Genomic DNA, 26,489 nt, shown 5'->3' with positions numbered 1-26,489 from the left:
TTTGCAAATGGTGTTGGTTAAAGAAGTAGTCATTAAGGCATAATCGTTCTGCAAGTGTCCCCTTTTTTGTGGCAATTTATTCAGCAAAGGGGTAGGTCTGTCTCGGAGCTTATACTTAATGCTATTGTCTTCCTGCTCCTACTGCCATTCCATCTGCCCTGAAAAGAACCCATAAGATTTGCTAAACTTGCCAGCAGGTCCCATGTTTCACGCTTAATAGGCAAACAGCCCAATTATTTTCCTCCTCCGATGGTCTAATTGGAGCCCATGCAGGTTTAGATGGCAGTGCAAGCACAGACCTGAAGACGAGGAGGAGGGAAGACGTCTTTACAGTAAAAGTTTCCTGTCAATAAGGTTTTCTATCCCACATTACCCCACACCCACCCACACACACAGACACACACTCCTCATTCCCACTGGCAAAGACAATGTGTTTTTACAACAGCTCATTAATGACAGAATGACTGATTTGATGGGACTTTAAAAGGAAGCTTAGTCTCATTGTAAGGATACTGTCTCCAGTGGAAAGTTGGTTTATTTTGAAGTAATTGTTGTGGATTACGGCACTTGTGGCCTTTCAAAGTGGGGGATAACCTCTTTCATTCTGCTTACTCGCATTAGCATCCAAATGTCCCAAATGTCCTCTCAAGTGATTTACTGGATTTCTCCAAAGAAATAAACTGTAATTTGAATTTGACTTGTGGTTACTCTTTACTACAACACAACAAGCGTGTGCATCTCCATATAGAAGCAAACAGACATTTGCTCTTCTACAATAATTTGAAATAAAAAAACAGATATGAGTAAAAAAAAAAAATGAGTATAGGCTTTTAGTGGCGTCTCTTTTGAAGGGTTATAAAGACTTGATGTGTCATTATTTACACATACAGCTGATATTCCTTTAGGCTTGTGTGCGTAATCACAATACCTTTCATTATTTTAAGGGTGTGCTTTTGTACACATCAGTGCACCCTGTTTAAAAGATTATTCTATCCATCACTAAGATGTCAAATCATGACCTGCTATTCATTAACAGCTAATGCTTTTATCCCCAAATGACCCCATTACCTCACAATCACAGACATACATTGTACCCAACATGCATACAAAAACATGCACACCCTTTAAACTCCATATTTTATGCATATTTATGGAGGATAGTCTTTAAGCATTGGTGCTTTCCCATTAGGCTGTTGCATTAGGCTATTATGCTAATTTCTTGCAAGATATATATATATATATATATATATATATATATATATATATATAATGTAAGCATGGGACTAATTTTGAAGTCAAAATTTCATATATATTTGTTGTAACTGAATAAATCATTTTATTTCAGTAAACTAATGAAGACTACAAAGAGACACAAAAGTGTCAGAAAGAAACACAAAATGACCAAAAAGAGATTAAAACCATCCCACAGATAGACAAATTGACTACAATAAGAAACAAATTGGCACAAAAAGATGAAAAATGAAGGTAAAGAGATATAAAAGGAGCACAAAACAGAGAACAGAAGGGTACATTTCTACACTGCATTACAGATGTCCTCGCTTGACACCACATTTGGGATTTTCTACAGTGGAGAGGAAGCCTGCAAGTCTAAACCTGCTGAAATGACCTTTCTGTGGTGGTTATCATGGGGTCATGAGACACAGCTGGTGCCTACAGCCAGATGAAGAAGCTGAGGTGACGGGACGGGATCCAAATAGCACTGCGGTCCACCTGCTGCCTTTTCAACTCACCCTGGTACCAGAGAACTCCTGCTGAGTGGCACCATGACAACCAAAGAGTTCCCACTGATTGGCCAAGCTGTTACAAATTAGCACATAGGGTAGCTTCATAGAGTCATTAGCATATAAAGAGGTGAACTGAGGGCACAGAGAAAAGTCATCTGGGGTGTTCCCTGCAGTGCCCCTGGTCCTGTATAATGACCACTGAGCAAATTGACAGTGTCCCTGAATTCAGACACCAACATGCTTGCTCTGTCAGTCACGTGTCAGTACTACCTTCAGGCAATGGTGATTCACTGGGGAAGTTAGAACAGTGTCCTAAAGGCATAGACAGCACCTTTGGGATTATCCCAGTTTTAAGAGAGGATGAAGAGTGCAACTTCAGCAGCATCAGCACAATTACTTTACCCATTGTCCTTTGCACCTTCAAGCTTAACCTCTCATCATTATCCCGTTGCCTGTTTCTTTCCTCCTTGTTTTCAACCTCCACCACCTTCTTCTCCTCCTGCACCATGTGTGGGCTACAGTGACCTTATACGAGATTACACTGCAAGGCTTACAGTTTAACAACTGTAACGTAAGGTTCAAAGGTCAAACAGTTGGACAAGGGGGCACAAGAAGGATCAATTCTTATCATCAGTCTTAATGAAACAGGACATCATTAAAAGCTACTTTCGGTTAATGAGAAGCACTTCCCAGTGGCCCTTTGCATTTACTATTAGCTCAGCAGTGAATGAGCTCTCATTGATTCCAGAGAATGAGCATTAACAATACCTAATTCTGTCAGTAATGATCCTCTGTGATTGTAAAGAGGACTTATCAATAGCAGCTGAAGAACTTATTCCCTTGTTCTTCATATTAAATATTAAAGCTGGAGCATTATTTTGATTATGTTACATGCAACAGGAAAAAAAACCCCAATACAAAGTGACTTCTACAAGGAAGAAAGTTATGTTGTAATACAGGGAATTCAGAACATCTGTGGTCCCAGAGGCAGTTTAAGCTATTACATAGTAATACATGGTACCACTTGAATCCGCTGTCTCCCTCTGTTTCCCTGAGAAGGAAAACCTTGCCATATTGATTCTATTTTTCTTCTTGCAAGTAGGGATTTGCTAATGGCTGAGAGACCTCTGCAGCCTGCAATAGACTGGTGCCAGTATGCATGCTATCTGTGTAAGAGCGAGTTCCCATTCAAGACTAGTGTTTTGGCTGACTTTGACCAGTGACACAGTATCTACTAGCTGATGCCATTTTTAATCTGCCTCGATGCAACTGACGACTTAATGATTGGGAAAGTAGCTACTTAGCAATAGCCCTTGGTGACTCCACCTCCCATGGTGCAATTAGCTCTGGATACAACATCCTGGTGTGTCCTGCAGCTTGCACATGAGACTAACAACTCTGTAATCTGTTATCAATTGTCCTTCTTACAATTATCCTTCTCCTTTCTTCCTCTCCATCCCACCATCTTCCTATCACTTTCCCATCTTCCATTATATTGCACTGCCACAGTTTCCTCATTACTTAATTAAAACTAAAATCTTTTTTTACTTTAACTCCTAATTCATCCTTTGACTCTAAAACATTTCACACTGTTGTCTTCCTGCCCCAAGATCCTTCATCCAAAGTACAGAGTCGACCTCAGGGGTATGCAGGAAACTTGAATATTCCAAGTAGCTCCTTTTGTTTTTTTAGTCATTCTTTCTTTCTTTGGTCTGTTCACTGTTACCCCATTTTTTCTCAGTCTTTGGCAAAGAGAATATCGTGTTCTTTCAAGGGCACTTGTTTTCTATTTGGTGAGGAATGTTTGTCTTGACTCTTGACCCTTTACCAGAAGCTGTTTGCGTATCTGAATACAGAAAACCCCTTTCAAGTGGACCAAGTCAGCTGAGAGACAGACAAAATATTTTCATTTCAAAAGGAATGGGAGGATGTTTGAGGACTTATTGCCCCTAGAGAAAAATAACTAATGACATCTAATCATTTCCATCTTCCAGAAGTATCAAATAGACCATAGAATTTCTTAATAGAGTGACAAGTGGTTTTTGACTGAGTATTTAATCTTTTGTACAGCTGAACTGCACTGCACAGTGATCATCACTTCTCAGTTTTGTCAGCTAAGCACTTTGTGGCTTATTTTTCAGCCTAGTTCAGCTTCTCAAGTTGCCACTGTGTTGCATTCCTCCATCGTGGCAATCCCCTACGTCGCCCCTCCTCAAGCTGACCTCTCAAAGTGGTGAAGCAGGAAGTTTTCAGATGGTTTAGCACTTGTCAGGGTGACTCTGGTGACCCCAGATGCTGTCCAGATGCAGGTCAGTGGTGGGGTGCAGGATGCCGTCCAAGTGACTTACAGCATGCTGTAAAAAAGCCACTATGGAAAGAACGGAGAGGGGTTAAACTCTAAACTCCACCTTGCAGAATGAGCCAAATAAGCATGAAATGCCTCAGAGATTGACTTGCTTGTTATTGTGTTTAGCTTTCGGTCTAATGTTGTGGCAGCTCGTTTTTGAAAACGTTGACACTTCGGGCTTGTCACCAGAGGTTCTGTTGTAGATCAGTGGAAAGCTTTAAGTGGCAAGTTATGGTTTCCAAATGTTACTGAGTTACTGCTCCACAGCAATAAGAAAAACATTCCTGCACATTTCCCAGTGTTACCCTTCCAGTGTATTTCAGCATTGCTGTCGTTGTGACAAATATCGTGGGCCATTAACTTTTGAAGTGACGCCGATTAACTTTATTCAAGCTTAAGCATAAGCCCAAAGTCACTTTCATATATGATTGAGACACTTCAAGCAGAATCTAATCAGTTTTTTGTTTGGCTATTTGATGACTCTCCTAGTGAAGCGCAATTAGGTTCAGTGAAGTGACCAAATGACAAATAAATGGATTGATGCCCAGGGAGAGGGTGCACAAGCGCAGAAGAAATTAGCAGCAGAGTACCGTCTACTTTGCTCACCTCATCTGTTTATGTTTTCTTTGGCCCCCAGAGTGCCTAGTGAGTGGACTAATAGAAATAAAGGCTGTCTAATGGACTGAGGGCAGACTATATTATTTTGCCCTTCAAACTGGCCCCTGAAACCCCCCTAAACCAAGCCACGGCCCATTCTTTAAGCAATAGCCATAAAAGCCAATGAACCATAGGAGTATGTTTGCCATATGGCCTTTGATTGTTAGCGGGAGAAATGGAAGGAGAAAGCAAGAAGGCGTAAAGGGGCTGTGTAGTTTGTGCGCGTGTGTTCTGAGAGGTATGTCCTCAAAATTGTGCAGAATTGTCCTCTGCAAGTGGTGACAGCATGAACATTAACCAGACATACTTATATTTTTGTATGTGTGCAAGTATTTGTAATTTACAGCACTTGACTGCAAGTGCAACAGTGTTTCTGGGGATGGCGGCTGACAGGTTTTGCTGCAGGCCCTGAGGGTCAGGCCAGCAGAAGGTTACACAAACCATACGCTCGTGCACAGCCATTCACACCTTGCACAAATCCATAGAGTCTTGACATGTACTGTATTTCACAGAGGTGTATCAGTATTTTTTGGTTTCAGTATCTATTATACTGTGCTGTGCAAAAGTCTTAAGTCACCCCTTATTTCTTTATTTTTTTAATTTCTTAATTTCTTTTTTTCTTGAGCTGTAGTTTTCAAGACTTTCCTAATGTCTGTCGAGGTTTTCTTTGGACGTTTGCTGCTTTTTCACTCATCTCCAGTTCATCCTTGTACTCCTTGTTTGTTAAGCTACTTAATACTGACCTATGAATCATTCAAGTATAGAAAAACCACCTAACTAAAGGGACAAACTCATGCTGTATCTACACATAACAGGAGTGTCCAACTCCAGGCCTTAAGGGCCGGTGTCCTGCAGGTTTTAGATGTGTCCTTGAGGTAAATTATTTCCTCAACATGTCTTGAAGTTGTCCAGATGCCTGGTAAGAACTAATCATTTGATTAAGGTATGTTGACCCAGGGTGATACCTAAAACCTGCAGGAAGCCGGCATTTGAGGCCTGGAGTTGGACACCCCTGATATAGAACTTAGCAAAGTACCAGTTTTAAATTGTATCTTTAGCCACTTTGCTACTAGCAGCTTGCCACAAAAGCATATAAGAAGAGAGTGCAGGCAGGGTGGAGTGGATGGAAACAAGTGTCAGGAGTGATTTGTGACAGAAGGATAACAGAAAAAGTAAAAAGGAAGACTTGCTATGTGTGGTTTAGAGACAGTGGCACTAACTATAAGACACAAGGCGGAGCTGGGAGTGACAGAAGAGACTACTAGGATGGACAAGATTAGAAATGAGCATATCATAGGTACAGCTCAGGTTGAGTGGTTTAGAGACAGAATTAGAGAGGCCAGCATAGACATGGGACAAAGAGAAAGAGCACAGAGAAAATTCATGATGTAGGAAAGGAGGACATGTAGCGGGTTAGTGTGGCAGAAGAGAATGCTATGGACAGGGTGAAATGGATGCAGGTGATCTGCTGTGGCAACGTCTAAAGAAGAAGATGGCAGCACTTTGTTACTTGTCACAAAAACATGTAATTTATTCCTATTTTTTGTTAGTTAAAAAATGCGAAAGCTAATACGTTTTTTTACAGGTATAACATCGTTTTTTTGCACCAACAAGGTGATTGGCTAAAATCCTGGCATATCTCGGGATTGTGTGCAGTGTGTCCTTAAAAAATTGAGGAAACTGGACAAGGGGAGGAAGAATAAGAAGTGGCAGGCCTTAAAAAACAACAACAAAAAACAACTATCTACAGCAGAAGTCCTTAAGAAGGTCTGACACAGTGATCAATCAAATTTGAAAGTTTTGGTTTAAATAATAATCAGTATTTATGAAAGAGGTGTGTACAGAGTGCCTACAGCCATCTGTAAAACATGGTGGAGGCCCTGTCATTGCTTGGGGCTGCGTTTCAGCTAGTGGTGTTGGGGATCCCGTGAAAAATGATGCAATTATGAAGCTGAAAAATGGCATCAGATTTCAATCCACAATGCAATACCATTTGGAAAGGGTGTCATTGACTCCTGCTTCATTGCCTCAGCATGACAATGATCCCCAAACACACAGGCAGTGCAGTAAAAGCTGGATAGAAAAACACTAAATAGCCCGAACCTCAAAGTTGTTAAAACAGTGTGGGCGTTAAGGCAATGGTGAAGAATAAAGGGGATCATACAGGATATTGATTTTCAAGCTTATAAGAAATATATCAACTTTTTGCATCATCTCTTATATTGTCCATTTCCAAAATTAGGAAATAGGTAAGCCAATAGGTTCTCAACTTAACTTGTTTGAACTGTGGCGAATAGTGTCTTTGTGCAGCAGGAAACATTTTCTTGATTAGTGGGAATGTAATATAAAGCAGTGGTTGTATGAGTGGTAGCTGTATTGGATTTTGTGTACTGCGTGCATATAGCATACTGGATATTTTCTCTTTGTTCTTTTTTCCATTCATGCATAATGCATTATGGCATTTCCCATGCATGCCACTGTGTCCTGTCTTATCTTCCTTTAGCTCTGCTCCTTTGTCCTGGGATTCCACAGCTTCCCAGCTACATGGGCACATACCAGGTTGACAGTCCCCTCGCTATCAGCCCAGGCCTGCTATCTCCACATGGACCATGGCAGACACTCCATTGAGAGAAGATTACAGCATTCGTCTTTGTTCTACTAATCACCCTGTCTGTATTCCTTGTACATGAATCATGATTTTGGGATATACAAAATTGGAAAGTCACTGACTAATTAGGTTTATTAATCTAAAGAAATAATTTCTTTTTTGTGTGTGTGTGTGTTTTCAGTCTTTTCTTTTCAAGGAGGAGATTGATTTCATAATTAGGAGTTGTATTTAGTTGTAGAGCTGTAAATAAATCATTTTAGTATTCATCGGATGTTGCCCTTTAAGAGTTCTAGGACATGTTTTATTGAGATGCTGATACATTTTTGCCACAAAAGGGACATTTGCTGCTGTCACATACACGGTATTGGCAGCAAAACTCGTGACTGGCACTAAAACACTTATCACCTAATGATTATAACAATATTATTCATTTATTTTAGTAATATCAATAGAAGTATTAGTATAAAAAAAACAGAGACGGCCTACAAAGGCTGCGGCCGACCTTAGAAGTACCACAATTGCTGCTTGATGAGACATAATATTATTTCTAGTGCTTGATTTAAAGGCACGAATTGTTTTGCTCAATTTTAGGCCAAATCTTACTTGGCATTGTGCTGGAAAAACACACACAGAGAGGAGTTTCATCTTTGAATTCTTCCATCCGGCTGATTTCAAGCCTGTTGCCCTCAATGATAGGCTGAACACATGCTGCAGTCTGATGTTAATTCCAATGTTTTGTTTTATGTACAAACACACAAAAAAGTTATCTACATAAACCCCGATGAATAGGGTTCTTAAATGTGCCTGTTTAAAAAGCAGACAGCTACAAATAACTTTCCGCTGACTGTTCCATTCCCTTAGGAGGCCCAGTTACTGCTCGGGGAATTTATGAGGCTTCATTGACACCATTCATAGACCCTTTACTGCCGTCCATCTGATCAGTTTGAAGCTATGAAGCTTCAGCGGACCTCATGAGAGCCATCTGTGTGTCTGTCTGTCTGCTGAGATTAAAAGCGGCCTTGTTCGCTCTGAAACTTTCTTGCTAAAGTTTTTGTCTTCTCTCAGTTAAAGTTTTGCAGCTTTTCCTGTGGGACTTTGTCGATGTGTTGAGCGTCTGTATTATTTTGTATAATTACAGTGACATTGCTGATGCTATTTGCTCCATTTAGAGCTGCGAGATTCCTCTCATGCCTCTTTCAAAGATGGGCGTACTCATATAAAAATCTTGTGCGGGCACATCCTTTGTGGCATGTGTCTGTCTTTAATTTATGTTATGGTGCACATGTCCATGCTGTAGTAAAGTGACACCTTTTAAGACATCGTCTTCATGCAAATTTGTGTGTGGGTTGACTTCCCTATAACTATCAAGTGTTACAGGCCCCACTTTAGTTTCACAACGGTGACATTGAACCCTTTTCTTCTCTTCAGCAATACTTCCCAGATGCTAAATGTACTTTCACTAACATTAAAGTCATTGTCTAACCATTACTGCGCACTAAGAGACGCAATTCCACATTGCTGCATGCTCTAAATCCACCACAAAGCTTTGGTGCATCACGCAGCACATCGCTTCATCCTCTTTGCTCTCTTATTGTTGATAAAATGATTAGGCCCTCAGTGTGAGTGCATGTTGGCGTAAATGATTTTGATGTATGGCAGAAGCTGAGCTTGATTTAGTCTTTGACTACATTAGCTGCCAATCTTTGCTTTCTTTCCTGACCATGATGGACACCCACAGGATCAGAGGTCACCTATGTGTAGTGATGACCTTGACCCAGTCTTGACACTGGCAATGGGTCGGTATGGTCAGTATTAGAAAGTACTAGGTCTGTAACCTCAATACGGTTCTGGGTATTCACATGATAAATGAATGGCTGTCTCATAGGGGTGGAAAGGGAAAAAAAGACATTGTGTCCACTTTGACCCCTTCAAACAGCGCTCCAGGGAGAGTTGGGGCCTGAATCTGCTTTTAGGGTTATAATGTAGCCTCCGGAGGCTAGGGATCATGTTCCTAAATAACCTCCAGACATCCTCGGGGATTTATGGAACCACTGGACTAGAAGTACACCTTGGATTAGGGTCAGGCTTGGAGTATAGTCAAGTATTGTGCAGGAGTTGAAGCAAGAGTAGTCCTGAATGTGTCTACACATGTGAGTCTTTTGCACACAGACCTGCATGTTTATGACTGTTATAAAGTGTAAGAGGTGAGATCTCTGTGTGATCTGACCAGCTAATGCAAATCTAATCTTAGCCAGCTGCATGCCTTCAGCCCTTTCAGCCTCATCTGCTTCTTTCTTCTCCAGCTGAGGGACACATTATTAAAGCTACAAATTACCAAGACCCAGAGGTTCTTCCACTCGTGGTGATAGCAAGCAGATGGCAGCAAAGCTAAGAGAGACCCATCTTTTCTCCCCATCCCCATCTCCTTACATAAAGCACCATTTGCATTTCATGAGCCTTAATTGCGTCTGTTGCCCTCCTCCCCACCGGCTCTGCGATTTTGTGCCTGTCACTGTGCACCCCTGCACCCTTGAAGAAGCTGTGATAGATTAAGGTAGGCCTTCTGTTTGAAGGGGACTTCATTGTGTTTCAGAAATTAGAAAATATTATCTCCCAGCCGAGTCAAAGTCAAAAAAGGGATGGCTGTGGGGGGTTGGAGGCTGGAGTGCAGGATTTGATAGTGACATTGGGTGTGATAGGAAAAGGCGGGGAAAATTTTTAAGGTATTAATGGGGAAAGTGATTATTATAAAAGCTAGTCCTTGACCCTGTGACGGGAAAACAATGACGCATGGAATCCCCAGACACCTATAAAGCACTGAGTTAATAATGCATATCAGTTAACAGTTGATGGGCACAAAACAATGATTTTGTGCTCTTTTTAAGGCTTTTTTTTTTCATTTCTTTTTTCCCTGCTATTCCAAAACATGCATCAGTATGAGAATTTACAGAAATACTGAATAAAAATGCTTAGAGTTTATGATGTTTGCCAAATAATGCTACAATAACCAGAAAGAAAGTCAAATGACAAACTATGACTAGTCATCATCAGTTAATTTTCAGACCAGTCTGGTCTGGTGTCTGTCTGCTTTGTCCTTTAACGCATTTGCGGTTGTGTTGTTGTGTCGTGGGCCATATGAGCAGACAGAGTTTCAAGTTTACAGTTTAAAGAAAAGGGATATTTAGATTATAGAAAACAATGCGTGGCTTAAAACTAGTCAGCACAATCAGAAAGAAGAAAGTACAAATCTGATATTTTGTTCCATGCTCTAATGCATTGCACATGTTTATATTTATCCCAGTAATATTGGACATTGGGGCAATTTAGGATTATTTCTCTGTGTTAAAATAGAAGGGGATTACCACAACATAAATGGTAAAACAAAATCCTGACATTTTACCAGCTAGTCGGATACAGACAGGCAACAAATTAATGCAAAACCTCTGAATAAATGAATGAATAAGCATAATCTGTAAGGCAATTTCATGGAATGGTTTGATGACCATATAAATTGTGTGAATCGTTTTAAATCTTAAACCTAGGTAAGCACCTTTGGGTAATTTTGTGTTAGACATCGCAGAAATGGAAAGGAAATATCTTCAGAATTAATGATGGGAACCATCTAGGCCCATTGAAGTGTATACAGATGATGCCAAACAGCATTTTAAAGCTACTTGTTGTAAATTCTTGTGTTTGGAAGGTTTTAGACTATTTTTAATCTTAACTTGACAACTTATTATTTTATGTTCAACATGATCACTGAGCAGTGAAGCAGAAACGAGGCTAGCTGCCCTTATGTAATACTGATTTGTACCAAAAGATGGTGCAGCTATCTTTTGGTACCTTCATTTAACCAGGCAAATTTAGAGAAATTGTAATTTACAATAGCATGGATGACCCTGATGAAGGCCACAAGCTGAAAAGCGTTGGTCAGATGATAAAGTTGTTCCTCTTCCCTTTAAGTGTTGTTGGAGTTCCTGCATTGGGATTTTTTTCATCCTCTCCATGCACCTTGGAAGTAGGTGAACTTGTGCCAGAAATCTTTGCTGGAATTTACAATGGCAGACTGGTAAAAAGTGACAGTATACTCAATATAGTTGTAACTGTAACCTGTTGCCCATTTTCAATTTCTTCACTGTCTGCTCATTTGACTTGACTTGATTTTGTTAGTTTGTTTTTTACTTTGTTTTTGTCTTCTTCTTTTTTAACTTAAATTTTCATTTAACTCTGTCCCTTAAAATAAAGATCTCTTTTGTAAAGAAGTACTGGTCAGTTCTGTTGTGAGCTTAGGAATTTAAATTGCAGTCTGTAGTCTCTCTATTTCTTTTTTGAATCTGGCTTTGTTGTATTATTAATAATGGTAATAATACTTTATCAAATGGAGAAGAGTAATCTGTCTTCTACCTTTACGTCTGATGATGTCTTGTGCAGAAGAAGCTTCATAATGGCTTTGGAGGAGGCACATTTATCAGTCTGACTAAAGTAGACTAGTTGGCAGAATCACCCCCCTCTACCTCATACATGCATACTAATGGCAGTGATGTACCGTCACAAACAAGCTGAGTTCCAGACAAACCTTAATCATCATATAAGGCGTTAACGAGGTTTGACACACTTCATTAAGAAAAGAATATGATCTGCCACACCCACCAGAGGCTATTTCGGTCGGTCTCCCTTCTCGGTTCAATGGTAGATGGTGAAATGACGTGCAGTACTCCAATTGTACCACACAGCGGCAGTGTTTGCTAATCTAGTATGAGACATATAGTAAATGTTGGCTTTGCTACTGTGTGCTTCCACTGGATGGCAGTATTGCACAGGACATGCAAAATTTTTAAGCCTGTAACTATGTACATTGACCTAAGGAAATTGAAATGTGCCCGGGTACACCATGATGACATCATACATTGGAATGGTATAATGTGGTATGCACATCTGCACACACAGAGACTTTCCCAGTCTGTAAACAACAACAACAACACACACCCACACGCTCGCAGACCAGAATGCAGTGTTCCCATTTTACCCAGTGCTAGAATGTCAGAGGGGGCAGTAGTAGGAGACTGTGACCGCCTGAGCCTGCAACAAGAATCTTTCTTTAGAGTGTACTCTTTCACTGCTGGAGATTTAGACGCATCATCAGCTCAGTGCAAAAGTGCTAGCTGAGGAGTGACTGTTATAGAAACAGAATATTCAGACTCCATTAGTCAGAACGGCTGAGTGTTCTTCAGATTGATTAGATATCTTAGATATCTTATAGATGTGTGCACTGCGACTGAAAGACACAGTAAGCTCCATTAAGGTGGCAAGAATCATCCTTTAATGGTTAAATTCAAAGTATCAAGAGCATTTGGTTTTGGTGTAAACATAGCACAGCTGAAAGTGGCAGCTTTACACAAAATAATCAAGAAGGCAGTTGTCATTAGAGGCAGTCTCTTCTAACTGGACCCAATGAAGAGCATCATGCTGAAAAACCATAGCAGACTATTATCTAGTGTAAGCTCAGAATGAAATACTTGAATCCAACACAGTGTAGTTCTTTTTTTGGAAGGGGAGAGGATCTCAGAGGAGATGCCATCAAGTGGAGGACAGATGCTTTCTCATTAGTGTTCAGAACATGCTCCCAGTCCTCTTATGTCTGATGTCACGAGAGACACAGTATACACTGAAACGCTATCTGCGTGTTTTGAATAGCTGGCATCGTGCACCGTGTGGGTGACACAAGTCGCATACAGCATTTGCAACCACACGCACTAACCTAGGTTTGACTGGCTAAATTGCACACAGACATTTACAGGCTGCGTTTCAGTTGCCGATGTCTTCGACTGATCTCAAACGTTTTCACACACGTATGCCACGACACATGGGTAGTAATCATCATTTTCCACATTAAGCTTTTGGAGCTCAGAAAAGTGTGTCTCAAAGTTTACGGGCAAACAGCAAAATGACTTCTGCAAAATGTAACGGTTTACTTTACATGCATAGAGTGTTACAGTCCCTTGTAACAGTGGAATACACAATATTAGATAATGTGAAAGTAGTTTTATTTAGTAAGTGAGTGTTTTAGGCTAGATTGTCATAAACATTTGTTATGCACAACATATAAACAGTAAAGGTTTTATACAGTAGACAAAAAACCATCTAAACGTCAGTGGGCAGAGACTGCAGCATGTCAAACTTCAAGTATGTGAAACAGACAGTTGTATCATTACTGCAAACCTCTCTGTCCTTTTATCACTTAATAGAGTTAATATTTCAGTCATGTTTTTCCTATCATCTCATATTTTATATGGCTTCAACTTGGTGGCATTTATTCTAGTAGCGTTAAATGTATAACTTCTTCCTTTCGGTATAATGCCCCACAGTGATTATGCTCTTTCTGATACTTTTCTACAAAGACTTCTTGAGAATTGAACAGCCATACGCGCGAGGCGAACACAAACATCAGAATGATGGAAAATTAAGGCAAGAATAAAAATAAAAGCTTATTTAAAGTTCTTTCTCTGTGATCAGACTATAAACTCGCAGAATAATACTGACATTGCATTCTAAGTGACTTTCGATTACATTAGTGCACCACCCCAACCGTGTTTATCCGCCGTTTACAGTAGCTGATAAAAGGGGGAAAAAAATAATCAGACACTGCAAAGTGAAATCGGCTGTGTTCCCTAAAGAAGCAGCCCGGCACTAGATGTAGAAGTGCACCGCTGGCTGAGTCTCACTTTAATTAATGGCAAGCTGTTTGACTCTAAACAATAACAAAGCAACTCTGCTGTAAATGATTGCTATCAGTAATAGGAATGATAAATACATAGCACCATCTTTTGTTGAAAGTAAGAAATGGAAAAAAGACTGAAAACAAATACACTTAAACTTGCAAATTCACAAATAGAAAAGGACCAAATCCATATTCATGGCTATGCTACATCCATGGATGTTACCACTCTCTTTTGTAAAGCAACCCCGTCGAAAATGCTTAATTAACCTCTCTATTTCTATACATGCACTTTGGTTAGTATACTTCAAGAAACACTTTTTTTTCTCTCTTACTTATTACTTGGCAATTACCAAAACAAAAAAGGCAAAAAAAAAAAAATCCCACAACAAAAATAGTCTATAATTATTTCATCATTACAAACAAAGACTGAGGCACTTAATCAGCTAAAATAAAGCTCATAGTATCCATTGACAGAGCAACACAAAAACTATGTACATATATGTAAAAAGTGTTATAAATATGTTTTAAACCATAGATACTATATACATCTTTAAACTGAGACAGTATTGGTGTTTTCGTGTTTTGGTTTGATTTTTGGTATTAATCCCCCCTTCTGTGAACTTGGTGTTTTGGCCTGGTGGCTCCACTGGTAGTTGGGCGTCACGAGTTATACTTCAGAGGGGTACTGATAGCACTTGCAGTTGGGCGGGGGGGGGGGGGGGGGGGGGGGTGTTACTGGGAACAGTGGGATGGAGTGACGGCTCATTCTCGCTTCCTCAAGATGACATAGATGAGTCCGCTGATCAGCGCCAAGGGGAAGGCCACCCACGCCAGGATGTAGGAGTAGCCAAATGAATTTCCCTCCGGCACCCATTCTGGACTCATCACCGTGTAGATGATGGCTCCGCTCATCACAAACAAACCTGCAAGGGGGAAAAGGTGACTTTTTAATAATACTGGCCATAATCATCTTAGTGTTAGATCAGGTTTCTGTGTGTCTTGTGTCCTGGGCTGAACCCTGCTTGGCGGCAGTAACGAGCAGGTCAGTTTCCCAGAAGGCATTCCCCCGCATTACATCACACTTTTTCATGCTTGTTGAACCCCATTGTGGCCTATGTAAGCTTTTCCAGCTCTGCCCACCGACCAACCTTGTCTGACATGGCACGATCTGTTTGTCAGACCCCCCCATCCTCCCACGCCACACCTCCCACCGCCAGCCTTACTGACATTTGAACACTGCGCGGCTGGCAGTGTTCCCAGTGTCATTCCTGTTTGGTTGAGTGGGCAACTGGGTGCCAGGCAATGTGCTGGCACCGTGGAGAGAAAACCTGGGATTTTGTAAAGGGCTGCCAAGAGAGAACACAATGGACTTGCAGTAGAGATGCTCTCTGGCCAAAGGGCATGGAGTACAATGAACAAGGGGAGTATAAAAACCATTAGTAACTGGCTCATACCTAAATCTGATTCTCTCAAATAGAACATGGAAAGTGAGCATCCACTAACGGTTTCTTGGTGGTGGTGGTGGATTTGTACTGTATGAGTAGCACCTTTTGAGACTACCCAGGTGTTGCTGTGTTATTAATGCAGGTCAGAGTAGTACGGAAGCTAGACTACCAGTCAAAAGTTTGCATGCACTTCCCAGAGGGCACTGCATGGCAGAATGCTATGGTAGCCATTTTGGTTACTCTATGCAAGTCACTGACTCTGGATCCAGCAAAACAGCCCCAGACCATCACGCTTCCTCCTTCATGTTTGACATTTGATGTCACGTTGGGGAACCATCCTTTTGCTTACGTGACGGTGTAAAGAAAATCTTGGCTGATCAACCAAAGATTTCAAATCTTGATTCATCAGTCCATGACACCTTCTTCCAGTCTTCAGTAGTCCATTGGCTGTGTTTCATGGATCAGGCAAGCCCTTTTTTTCTTATTCTGGCATCTTAGCAATGGCTTTCTTGCTGCAGCTCAACCCGTCAAACCTTCAACTTAAAGCCTTCTCTTTACAGTCAAAAATGAGACTTGCTTACCACGATTACTCTTGAACTGAACATTTAAAGCTGTGGTCTTGTGAATTGGCTGTCACACAACCTGATGACTCAACTTCCTGTCAGAGTTTCTCCAAGTTTCTGAGTGCCTTTTAATGGTGAAGGTGACTGTACTCACTGACACATTGAGTTTCTTCACCATTTCTCTGACAGGAACAACCTACACTTTCAAGCATTATGATCTTCTGTCTCTCTTCCTTTGTTATTTGCCTTTTACTTGCAATTTTTATAGCAACACACATCTTTTTGCAGTACAATACTCATGCTACCCTACACGTGGATCGATGAGGTTATAAGTAGTCAATGAAAGTTGGGACACATTTGATGAGAGCTGTTTAAATTTCAATTTAAAAAAAAGAACTGCGGTGTTCTAAAACATTTCAGTGACCATGTATATTAGTCATTCTTGGGAAAATAATGACGATTTCAATTTTTCAGCTTCTCAAAATTGAAAAAAAAAAGCTGATTTATTTGGTTGCTACTGTTATCAATGAAATGCCTAATTTTTTAAATACATTTTTATTATATTTACTCACGTAATATAAAAATTATGTGAATGTGTTAAGGGTGATGAACTCACTGGCAAGGATCTGGAAGGTTCCAGTGAGGAAGAAGCGTCCACCCTTCTGCAAAGTGAAGAGCTGGCAGAAGAAGAGGACGAGAGACAGGCAGCTGAAGATGATGGATAGGATCATGACAGCCTGGACCGACTGAATCCACTCTGCAGGGGAGAGAGGGGAGTTGAAAAGAGAGAGAGAGTCCTGTCAGCAGCAGCACGCCAGTCATCATGAACCAGAGCATAATAGATGTTTGATTGACTTAATGAACACACAACAGGATGAGAAGACAGAAATGAAAAAAATCCAAACCCAAAGTGTACTGTTGTACTGTGCCCCTGCTGAATTTAAGCATCCTCACAAATAAAACATAATGAGGAAGCCCTGGCATTGTTGACTTCTGGGAATCTATAATGGATCCTTAACAATGAAACCTAGGTATCTTATTTCTAAAAGCTCTGTGAGCCCCTCACAGTAGGACCTATGACTAAATGTGCCATATTGATTTTTCCTCCAAGGCCAGGCTTCTAGAAGCTATTAACCCATTAGACACCTGTATTGACAGAGTCCACCATGCACCATCTACTCTACTGGTGCTCAATCTCCATGTATGGTTGTGTGTTTTTGCGTTTTACTCGTGCTGCCATTCCAGGAATCATTGGACTTCCAAGCAGTGTCTATTTCTTGACTGATGGTTTTCCATGCTTACTTCCTACCCCATCAGGCCCTATCAGGTTTCTCACCTTACCTCACTTCCTGCCCCACAGGTTTCCTGAAGCACTCGCGCTTTCCCTTCCTCTATATACTTATTTAGTCTTTCGCTTTAGTCACATTTACTATTTCTATTTTTGTGCTCTTATCTCCCTAGATCTGTGTGTATTGGCATAAGTTGCAAATGCCACTCACTAGCTGCTGTCCAGTCCTGACGCCTGCAAGTACTCCAGATAAGTCTTTAAAATATGTATTTCTTTAATATAACTCAATCTGTATGCATGCCTCTGCGAAGGTTTGACATTGAAATATATGGATTTGTCTACTTCAAAATTCTCATACATCTGTGATTTATTGATTCTCTTACTTTTTTTTAAATAAGAGGCATATTGCGGTTTTAATGGAGGCGCACTTACAAAGTGAAAAAAGGCACAGTGCATAATTTATTAGTGCTCGTTCTCAAGAACAACAAGGATGATTAAGCAATAAAACAGCTTACTTTGTGTGATGTTTTTCACTTTAACTGACCGCATTTTAACTCAGCATTACAACAATTCATTACCCTGTAACACATTTCATGCATTTTATTCTGTGGCCGTTTAAAAAACAATCACAGTTTTTCTGGTGAAACTGCATGATGACTACATAGAGTTACCAGCTCGGAGTCAGGTTTCCTACAATGGCAGCAGCAGAGAATGTCCCGAGGACCACTGGCTCATAGATGAGATATGGGAAGAAACATGACACATTGCAAATCTCCATCCATAAAATGTCGCCAGCTTGATACCACACCCACGCAACAATTAGATTCCACTATGATAACCGTGTTTTCAAATGTTATATATAAATCTGTGATAACATTTTGTGAATGCAGCGACAGTACACTGATTTCTAATAAACAGCCCTCCAGCCCTCCTTCCTTCCATCTTTCCCGACCAGTAGTAGGAAACAGTGACATCGCGCATTTCCCGGCATGAGGCGTGCTTCACGGTTCAAAATAACACAGAAACCCAAGAGGGACTCGCATTCAAAAATGAACATAAACTGGGTCTGGGTTCATTATTATTACGGAAATAACTTCCAGGAAGAGCAACTAAAGGATTCTGCTGAAATTCAAAACAGGAAAGTAACTGTTGAAGCTTTTCCCAAAACAGTAAACAGCAAAAATAAAACTGCTGTAGTATTCCCTCACTTGTTTATGTGGTGTAGGTCTGTGCTGGGGCAGCAGACATTCCTCGACCGCTAAATTTAGAGCAAGTAAATTTTGTGAAGTAATTTTCCTGGCTGCAAGCACGTGATGTTTAACTCACTCAGCATTTGATAACTGTGGCATCACACAGTGTGTGTGTGTGTGTGTTTTTCTTTTCTTTTTTTCATGGCAACACTGAAGGTTTAGAAATTCCCTAAAAATAACTGTGATGCCCATGATTATGATTTGGTTCAGAGGAAAGTTGATTGCTCAGCAAAGCTTCCAAAAGCTCTTTTGAACGCAGGCTTGGCCCCAACGTGCGAGCAGACCACTATCTTCCATCTCTCAAAGCCAAAGCAAAGACCTGGGAACGGCACACGCGCCTTGTTAAATAAACACTCTGCGTCAGTGCACCAGTGAAAGCAAGTCAAACAAACTGACTGCACCATCAAACTACCTGGCAGAGTGTGCAACCACTGCTGCCCCTGACAAAATACACACTGGCTGAACGCAGCTCATACTAGACAAATGACATCAGCCAGCTACAGCCAGCAGCTCTTGCAGCACTGTGACGGCACTTTTAGTAGCAAAACATACAGCTGATGCAGAGTGAACATTCATGAAGAGGAAAATATATCACTCTTTGACTGTTTTGACATTGTAAAATATTTGTATTTAGTGTCTACTATCAATATGAATATCAGTATTTCTAATTAAAGCATCCAGTGTCTGACTTTGTGTACATAAATCTCCTAACGCTGCACCTGCTGCCTTAAATTGTCCTAATGATCCCTGCAAGCTAACACGGGACACTAAGATCTTACTCTGGGCGTGACCCACTATCAGCATGCTATGTTCTGCTCACGGTGGTCCAAGGTTTCCCTGGTTTCAAACACACACGCACATAGATTTAAAACTTTAAATACTCTTTGCAGCCCCACCCTGATTCTCCACAGCTCTGTTACTATGGACTCCCAACACGAGACCTGAATATGGACATCGCACCACGACTATTTATACAGTGGCAGCCTATCAGCTAGCACTTCAAAACAGCACTGCCACATTCTCTGCCCTAGATGGCACCACAGTTCCAGAGTAACTGTGACACACCCACACCATAGGGTAGGTAAATGATGGATTTTTAAAGTAAAGCAAGTTTAAAACTGAGCTTCAGAGAGAACAGAGCAGCATGTAAATTCCCAGTAAATTCCCCAGCCACTGTATTGTCAACAAACAGTTTAAAGGCAAACAGCAAAATATAAGTGAGGCTGGTATCTGACCTCCAGTTGATGCTGGGATACATCCAGAGGTAGTACAGTTTATCCATAGGTCTGATGTGGTAGATTCACCTGTTGTCCATACCTGGTGGCAACAACATACAACTCAGTCAATAAGAGAAATAGATCTCATTGGCATAGTTCTATTCCTAAGACACACATAAATAAGTTGAATAATAATTATTTTATGTTTAGTGATGGAGGTAAAACATCCATAACGGCTCCAAGAGAGTCAGTTTGCATTTAATCCTCCACGATATCTTATATCTTCAGGATACTGAGTGCACATGCATGCCTTTCTAATTGCTCCTGCTCTGTGTGCATGCTCACTATGACATCTGAACAAACAGAGACATGGGTAAACATGTCATTTTCACTCACGCTGACAATTGTTGACACAAAGAGGAGAACCAGAGCAGCGAGGTGCAGGAAGATGATTCCAAGTAGCAGGAGCAGCATCTTTACAGATGATCTGGAAAGCAGTGAGTAGAGGAGACAATCAGACGGTCAATGTACGTGTGTGTGTATTTGTGTGGATGTCAGATTGGTGGGATATGGGTGTGTCGCTGCAGCACGTTCAACGCGGACAGCCTTTTAAGAAATTTTATCTCAGCCTGTCTGTTTGAGATGACAGGATCCTTCCATAACATCAGTTTCAAAAGACGGTAAATAATTAACGATATTCTTCATATAGTCAGAGGTATGGTGCCTTTGAGTCACAGCCAGTGTAACAGCAAGTTTGTCAATATGATTAAACTTTAAAGATTATCTCAGGAGGGACCCTTTTTGCTTTAACTTGTTCCAAACAACACAAAATCTTGGCTTTTTTAAGCAAAAATAAATAAATAAATAAATAAAATAATAATACGTCTTTTTTTTCTTTGAAACTCCTTAAATCCGCCATATATCATTTACAAAACTGCATTTATTTCAGTTATATTCGGTTTTTTTCGGGTAGCAAAATGACTTGTTAAAACAAAGCGAAGGAAACACGATTAGACAAAGGCTTATTAATTCTGTCTATAGTTGAAATTAATATGCTAAACTTAATGCCAGTTTATTTGCGGTGACAGCTCAATTCCCCCGTGTCTGTGTGTACGCGCAATGAAGCAGTCTGCGCGGGGAAAATCTCGTTTCTCCCTTTAATCCGCCGGAACTGCCTGAGTGCGCCTGAACGTAACTAAGTTTAGAAAAAAGCAAAGTCCACTTACTTCGAGCGTAGAGCTTGTATGTCCACAAAAAGAGAAGCAAAAGCAAGTTTGCCCGAAAAAGAGTCCGACAGCGGTAGTCCTCTGTTCTAAAAGTCGCTCTCAGACTAGATTGATGCCAGGACTGACGTTCTGTTATAAAGTCTCATTATGGAAGAACAACGCCCTGCGTGCGTCGCTGCGTCATGGAGTGACCCTCTGGTTCACAGCCAGTGTTCCCAATATAGACGCGCTATGCGTAATGCCATGGGTTGCCTTAGTTACTAACTTACTGTGTGTAGTAACCTGGTAGTAATTGTTTGGCTGTCGTGGTAACTAACAGCAACTATGTGATTTCGAGGTTTCTCTTTCATCTTTTGTTGTATTAGGTATTAGGAAATTAATTTGGCGTTCCATGTTGTAGATATTTATAAGTAATGTAATAAGACATCTGAAACTTTCTTTTTTGGCATATTTATAGTTTATATCATTAAATAATAAGGGGATTTATTTGAAAATCAAGCACAATTGTCCAAGAATTGCAAGACATTAGTTGTTGTTTTTTTCTTAATTTACGTTCATTTCTTGTTTATACAAGGAATCTAAACAAATGATAAATAAATAAAGACCTTTTTCTGGTCATATATCGTATGTAATAGCTTATGTGTTTGTGGTACAACACTGTAAGGCAATGAAAAGCAACGTTTCCTTGGAAACCACGGGAGTCAGAGTGACAGACTCGGTTGTAATGTTTTGTAATGTGATGTAGCGTAGGCCTTCTCCCTCTGGTAGTCATGAACTACGCGCTGTGACTCACTGCGTGCATGAAAGTGTGGATGGGCATGCTCAGCACACCACAAGTGAGAGATAGCATCTGGGGCTCTCCTCTGTTTGACGTGACTCATATCCAGTGGGAGTGTGATGGTGTTCCACCCTGAACAAGGACCCCTGATGTTAAAAGTATGCACTTTGGTCAGTTCTATAAACGTGTGTGTTGTAACGAGCGTAATTCAAAGAAATATATTCAGGGAGTTAACCATGAAAATATTATACAGTATAAATTGATGGCCTTATCTCTTTCTCCCTCTGGATCGTGTTCAGGGCAGAATTACAGAGATACAAGGTAACCAGTAAATACTACGATCATTTAGAAAGGCAATTCTTTTTGATTGATTCTGCCCTTCGTTGTACATGTTAAAAGCATCATTTCTAATAAAATTCCTCTTCCAAACATTAAAAGACGTTTGCACTAGCTTCTTGGCTGGGCAGCACAAACTTATCAAACTTTCCTCACATTAGCAGGTTGGTGGAGTAGCTTAGGGTGTAACTGACCTCCCATAACCCCCTGTCAGTGTCCACTTTCTATTCTTCAACACTTAGCTTGCACTTCCTGGATTCTGCTATATTTGTTCCTCACACTCACATGAAAATGAGGTGGGACAGTTAGAGGAGCAGATCAAGTGCTGCTCTTAGTCAGAGCTTTGGGACTCCTTGAATCCAAATTTTTGACATGATTAGCCTGAGTTGCATCAAGTACCTCTTTGCATGTTGTGATTGTTTTGGTATGTGTCACTGATATCTGCTGTGTATTTAACCCAGAGTAGCTCTGGTTATCAGGCCTGAACTCTGATTGTATGAGCTGTGAAATGGTCAACAATAATGGTTTACAGTGACATTCAGAGGAGAGGTCTCGTTAAAACCGTAGCGCAGCCGTGTAGGCCCTCCTCATTCCCATCCCTTATATGTCAATGTTTGTAAAAGACTGACAATCAGTGGGCTGAAAGGACACGGGAGTGTTAAGTTTACTCCGTTTGCTGGGGTTGAAGCCAAGCACTCTGGGAAGAGCCACATAGCAAACATTCAGAGTGAGATACTGAATAATGTTACATTTGGAATCAGCTCCTAACATTTCATCTCTGTCACCAACATGGCTTCGCATAGCTTCACGTTAGCACATACCAAAACCATAGATAGGACATCAGCCCAAGGACATGGATCTAGAAACTAGACATGATTGAGTTACAGTAACTCCATCCAGATGGCAGCAAAGAAATTTTTTGTTCTACCATAATAGATCCTAAAAAGTGCAAAACAGAAGGCGAGCTTTGACCCACAGCAATCTTCTTCTTGACGACGGTAAGTTAGTTTAAGAGGCTGCTTTCTTTCACTTATCTTGACTCAAGCATTAACTGGAATGAATACATGGCTTATACTCACAGCAGACATCTTTCAGATTTTCTGTGAGACAGTGGATACAGCTGATGCTCCTTAAGGGTCGGGGGGGCCTATCTGCGTCACTGTTGAGTCACTTGGGAACAGGCCTCCTGCCTTGTGTTTCAGGTTGTGGCAGCTGTTGGCCAAAAGTGCCTCGTTTGTGTAATCAGCATGTGAAGTGTCACTATTAGTCGCTGCAGTTTAATAGCTCTCTTCCTGCTGCAGCAATATTGTTGTTGGACCATCCAGCTCTTCTACCCCCAGTCTGCCCAGATGTTAACAGTTATTAAATTTAAAAGATCACATATGATCTAGTAACTATCATACCCATAAAATAGAGCCATGCAGGTCACGTGTGAGTGAAGAACTGACAGACAATCTAAGTAAAGATGGAACAGGAGGATGGTAGGAACACAAATGCAGGAAACAGGAAGCAGAAAGAGTGATGAGAGGTAAATACAGTCCGTCTGTTTGTGTGCTGATAAATTGTAACCTAGTCTCAACCCCTGAGTTGTCATCACACTTTAATTAAACTATACATGGGAGATGACAGCTAAGGAGCAAACTGCTCTATCACATAAAGGAAAACCCACAATAAACACACAACATGGTCAGGTTTAAATGAACCAGTTAATGATAATTATAAGTGGGTGGTTTAATTAAAATCATCCCAAAGTAGCTTTATCGTTGCCATCATATGGCATACTAACCTTTTGCCAAGTTGCAAAATCCCCTAAAATCGCACTGTTTGCAGAAATTTCATTATTTCATTGCTCATAAAAGGAAACTCTTAATCAATCTCATGTCTATATTAAAATCTCTCAAAGGCATGTGTCAGCTGACATGTCCAAAATCATATGGTCCTGATTCACGTGGTGTCTTTCATCAGTCTGGTTTGTAAATGGGAAGTTTTAGGGTCATAGTTTGTATTTGTATAAATTCAAACAGAAGCTTGACTCATATGCTGTGAGAAGCTGAACCTTGTTCCTTTGTTGCCAGATATATAAATAAATAAAACAGAAATCTAATAAGTGTGGCTTTAAGACAGACGAAACTGCATACTGTAACTCCCAGTCATCATCAGCCCACTGTGATTCAGCAGGAAAGACTGCAGTATTGTTTCTTGACCTCTGCATCTCTCTATTAGCCACCCATTCTGCTGTCTATTGAGAATGCAAAGTATTGGATTCACAGATCTATGCTATGAATTGTTATGGTAGCTAGTCAATAGCACAAATGACCCATGAGACTCTTGTCTCCTCCACATTAAAGAGTACTGTTCTTTCTGCTCAATTCCTGAACTTCGGTTAGTCGCTGCACTCGTCTATCTTATCGTGCTTCCCTCCTTGTAGCCGGTTACTTGCAAAATGCTGGGGGAAGATAACGTTGACTGAAAGTTCAAAAGTTTAGGACTGTGCCTCTGTGGTTTTGAGAGAGTTGGCAGTTGGGATGAAAAACCACATACATTACATGTCTTATCAGTGTGTCTCCAGCTTCCTTCAGCTGCCAACAGTAATCAATTATTCAATAAATTTATATCTACCTTTTTATGTGTGTCTAAAATCTGTTTATTAATATTTTCCAGCATTTTCCAAAAAATAAAAAAATAAACTAAAGAGAAAAACATATGAATACAGCAATACAATCTGATCAAGCCAGTAATAATGAACAATGGTGTGGGCAGTGCAGAAGAGATAAAGCCACCAACTTAAACAATATCAGCCATTTGGAGGGAAGGGTACCAAGGCTACAAAAGCCACCAACAGGGAAGAAGAAAGAGGCTGGAATTACACCAAATAATGCAGTTATACAGTTAATCAATTTTCCTGACCTTTGATAATGATCGATACATTTCCTCCCAGTAGGGTTGGGAAGTGTGACAAGACCAAAGCATGTGTACACTGGTGACATCTGTCACATGTTGGGTCCACATTAATAGATTATAGAGAGCCTAACCTTTGTGACGTGAGAGCAGTATCTGTATGATGCTATCGCACAGATGAAGAACTTACGTGTATTACTTAATGCAGCTTCCCGGAGTTCCTGAGACATTTCTTCTCTCAGATCCACCTCCCTAAACTGATTTGATGGAATTTAAGGAGTCTAAGTGCAGGGAGTGAATTTGAACTTACGCACAGTACTGTGTAAAATTCTTGAGACACCTCTCAGCTCCTTATATTTTACTATTTGCACATGATTTACTGAAACAGGTGCAGACATACATGTAAATACAGCGTGTTAGGCAAAATTTGTACAGTTCTGAGGAGCTTGAAAGTAAATATTTGGAGTGACTGCCATTATTTTTTAATATGGTCTGAACTATCTTAGGCAAGCTTTCTCGTAAGAGAACTCTTTAGGAACGGTTCTTCAGCTTTCTTGAGGAAGGATCCTGTGTTAGATCTTTGCTGGTCTTATTCCTAGTTCTATTAATAAGACTATAAATTTGTGGGCACCAAAAAAGGGTTTTTATAGATAGATTAAACTTTTCCGTTATCTGCTGTAAAGATACAAAGGTGTTGTTAATCTATGGGTCTTTAAATGATTCTAGCAGAGGTGTTGGACTATGAATTATGAGCATTTGGGTTGTCTTTAAAGCTGTTTGGAGAGCTAAACAACACCTAAACTGGTTCCAAATGGAACAATGGAACGGTCTGACTATAACATTTTTGACTGAGCCTATATTGAAAGACAAAGTTTACAGCCCCAAAATGGAGTTTCCAAATAACCTCTTGGGTAAACTCATTGTTTAGGCACAGATCCAAAAGCCGCAGGAAGAGCTGGTTCCCATGAATGTTTAGCTGTCAGTTCAAACTCGCTCTCCAGCAGTTTGAGATGAATGAAAATGAAGTGAGAAATTTGTTATTTCTAACAGCATAGCTGCATCAGCAAAAAACACATCCTCCTAACAACATTAGCTTTAAATTCTCCAATAGTTATGACTCTGAAATATCTATAGTTGACAGTTTTTTCAACTTAAAAACACATTGTCTTTTTAGGCCCATTCCACTTTTGACAACAAAGTTAGCATGTATTTTCCTACTTATCATATATGATGATTTTGAATAGTTTTCCTTTGTTTTTTAATGCAAGGGGAACCTTGGCAACTTACCAAAGAGAGAGATATGTTTAAAAATGTTCGGATATGTGTCAAGGTGTACAACAAAGACCTGTTAGACTAGATAAAACAGAATGTTTATCATCACCGCACAGCAAGAAGGCTCTGGGTTCAGGTCCA

General features: G+C 40.4%; 1 protein-coding gene across 1 annotated transcript; it reads right to left on the bottom strand.

Moving 5' to 3' along the window:
- Window positions 1–13,384: 13,384 nt before the first annotated feature.
- pmp22b (peripheral myelin protein 22b) lies at window positions 13,385–21,212 on the bottom strand. The gene is made up of 5 exons (XM_085285120.1): window positions 21,065–21,212; window positions 20,235–20,325; window positions 19,857–19,938; window positions 16,700–16,840; window positions 13,385–14,998 (listed from the first exon to the last, which is right to left on the bottom strand). The coding sequence occupies exons 2-5, from the start codon at window positions 20,310–20,312 to the stop codon at window positions 14,838–14,840; spliced, it is 462 nt and encodes a 153-aa protein (XP_085141246.1). The 5' UTR covers window positions 20,313–20,325; window positions 21,065–21,212; the 3' UTR covers window positions 13,385–14,837.
- Between the last annotated feature and the right edge of the window lie 5,277 nt (window positions 21,213–26,489).

The sequence above is a fragment of the Mchenga conophoros genome, linkage group LG8, assembly GCF_057382185.1.
Source record: "Mchenga conophoros isolate Kocher_MC1m ecotype Shallow Benthic linkage group LG8, M_conophoros_male_GT1.1, whole genome shotgun sequence".
NCBI classification, from domain to species: domain Eukaryota; kingdom Metazoa; phylum Chordata; class Actinopteri; order Cichliformes; family Cichlidae; genus Mchenga; species Mchenga conophoros.
Note: the sequence above shows the minus strand (reverse complement) of the source record. Positions and strands in the feature narration are given on the sequence as shown.

Coding starts and splice junctions, on each gene's coding strand:
- pmp22b (XM_085285120.1), bottom strand. CDS start 20,312: ATGCTGCTCCTGCTACTTGGAATCATCTTCCTGCACCTCGCTGCTCTG. Junction 16,841..19,856: donor TATCCCAGCATCAACTGGAG/GTCAGATACCAG, acceptor TCTCCCCTGCAG/AGTGGATTCAGTCGGTCCAG. Junction 14,999..16,699: donor AACCTTCCAGATCCTTGCCA/GTGAGTTCATCA, acceptor TCCCCCTTGCAG/GTTTGTTTGTGATGAGCGGA.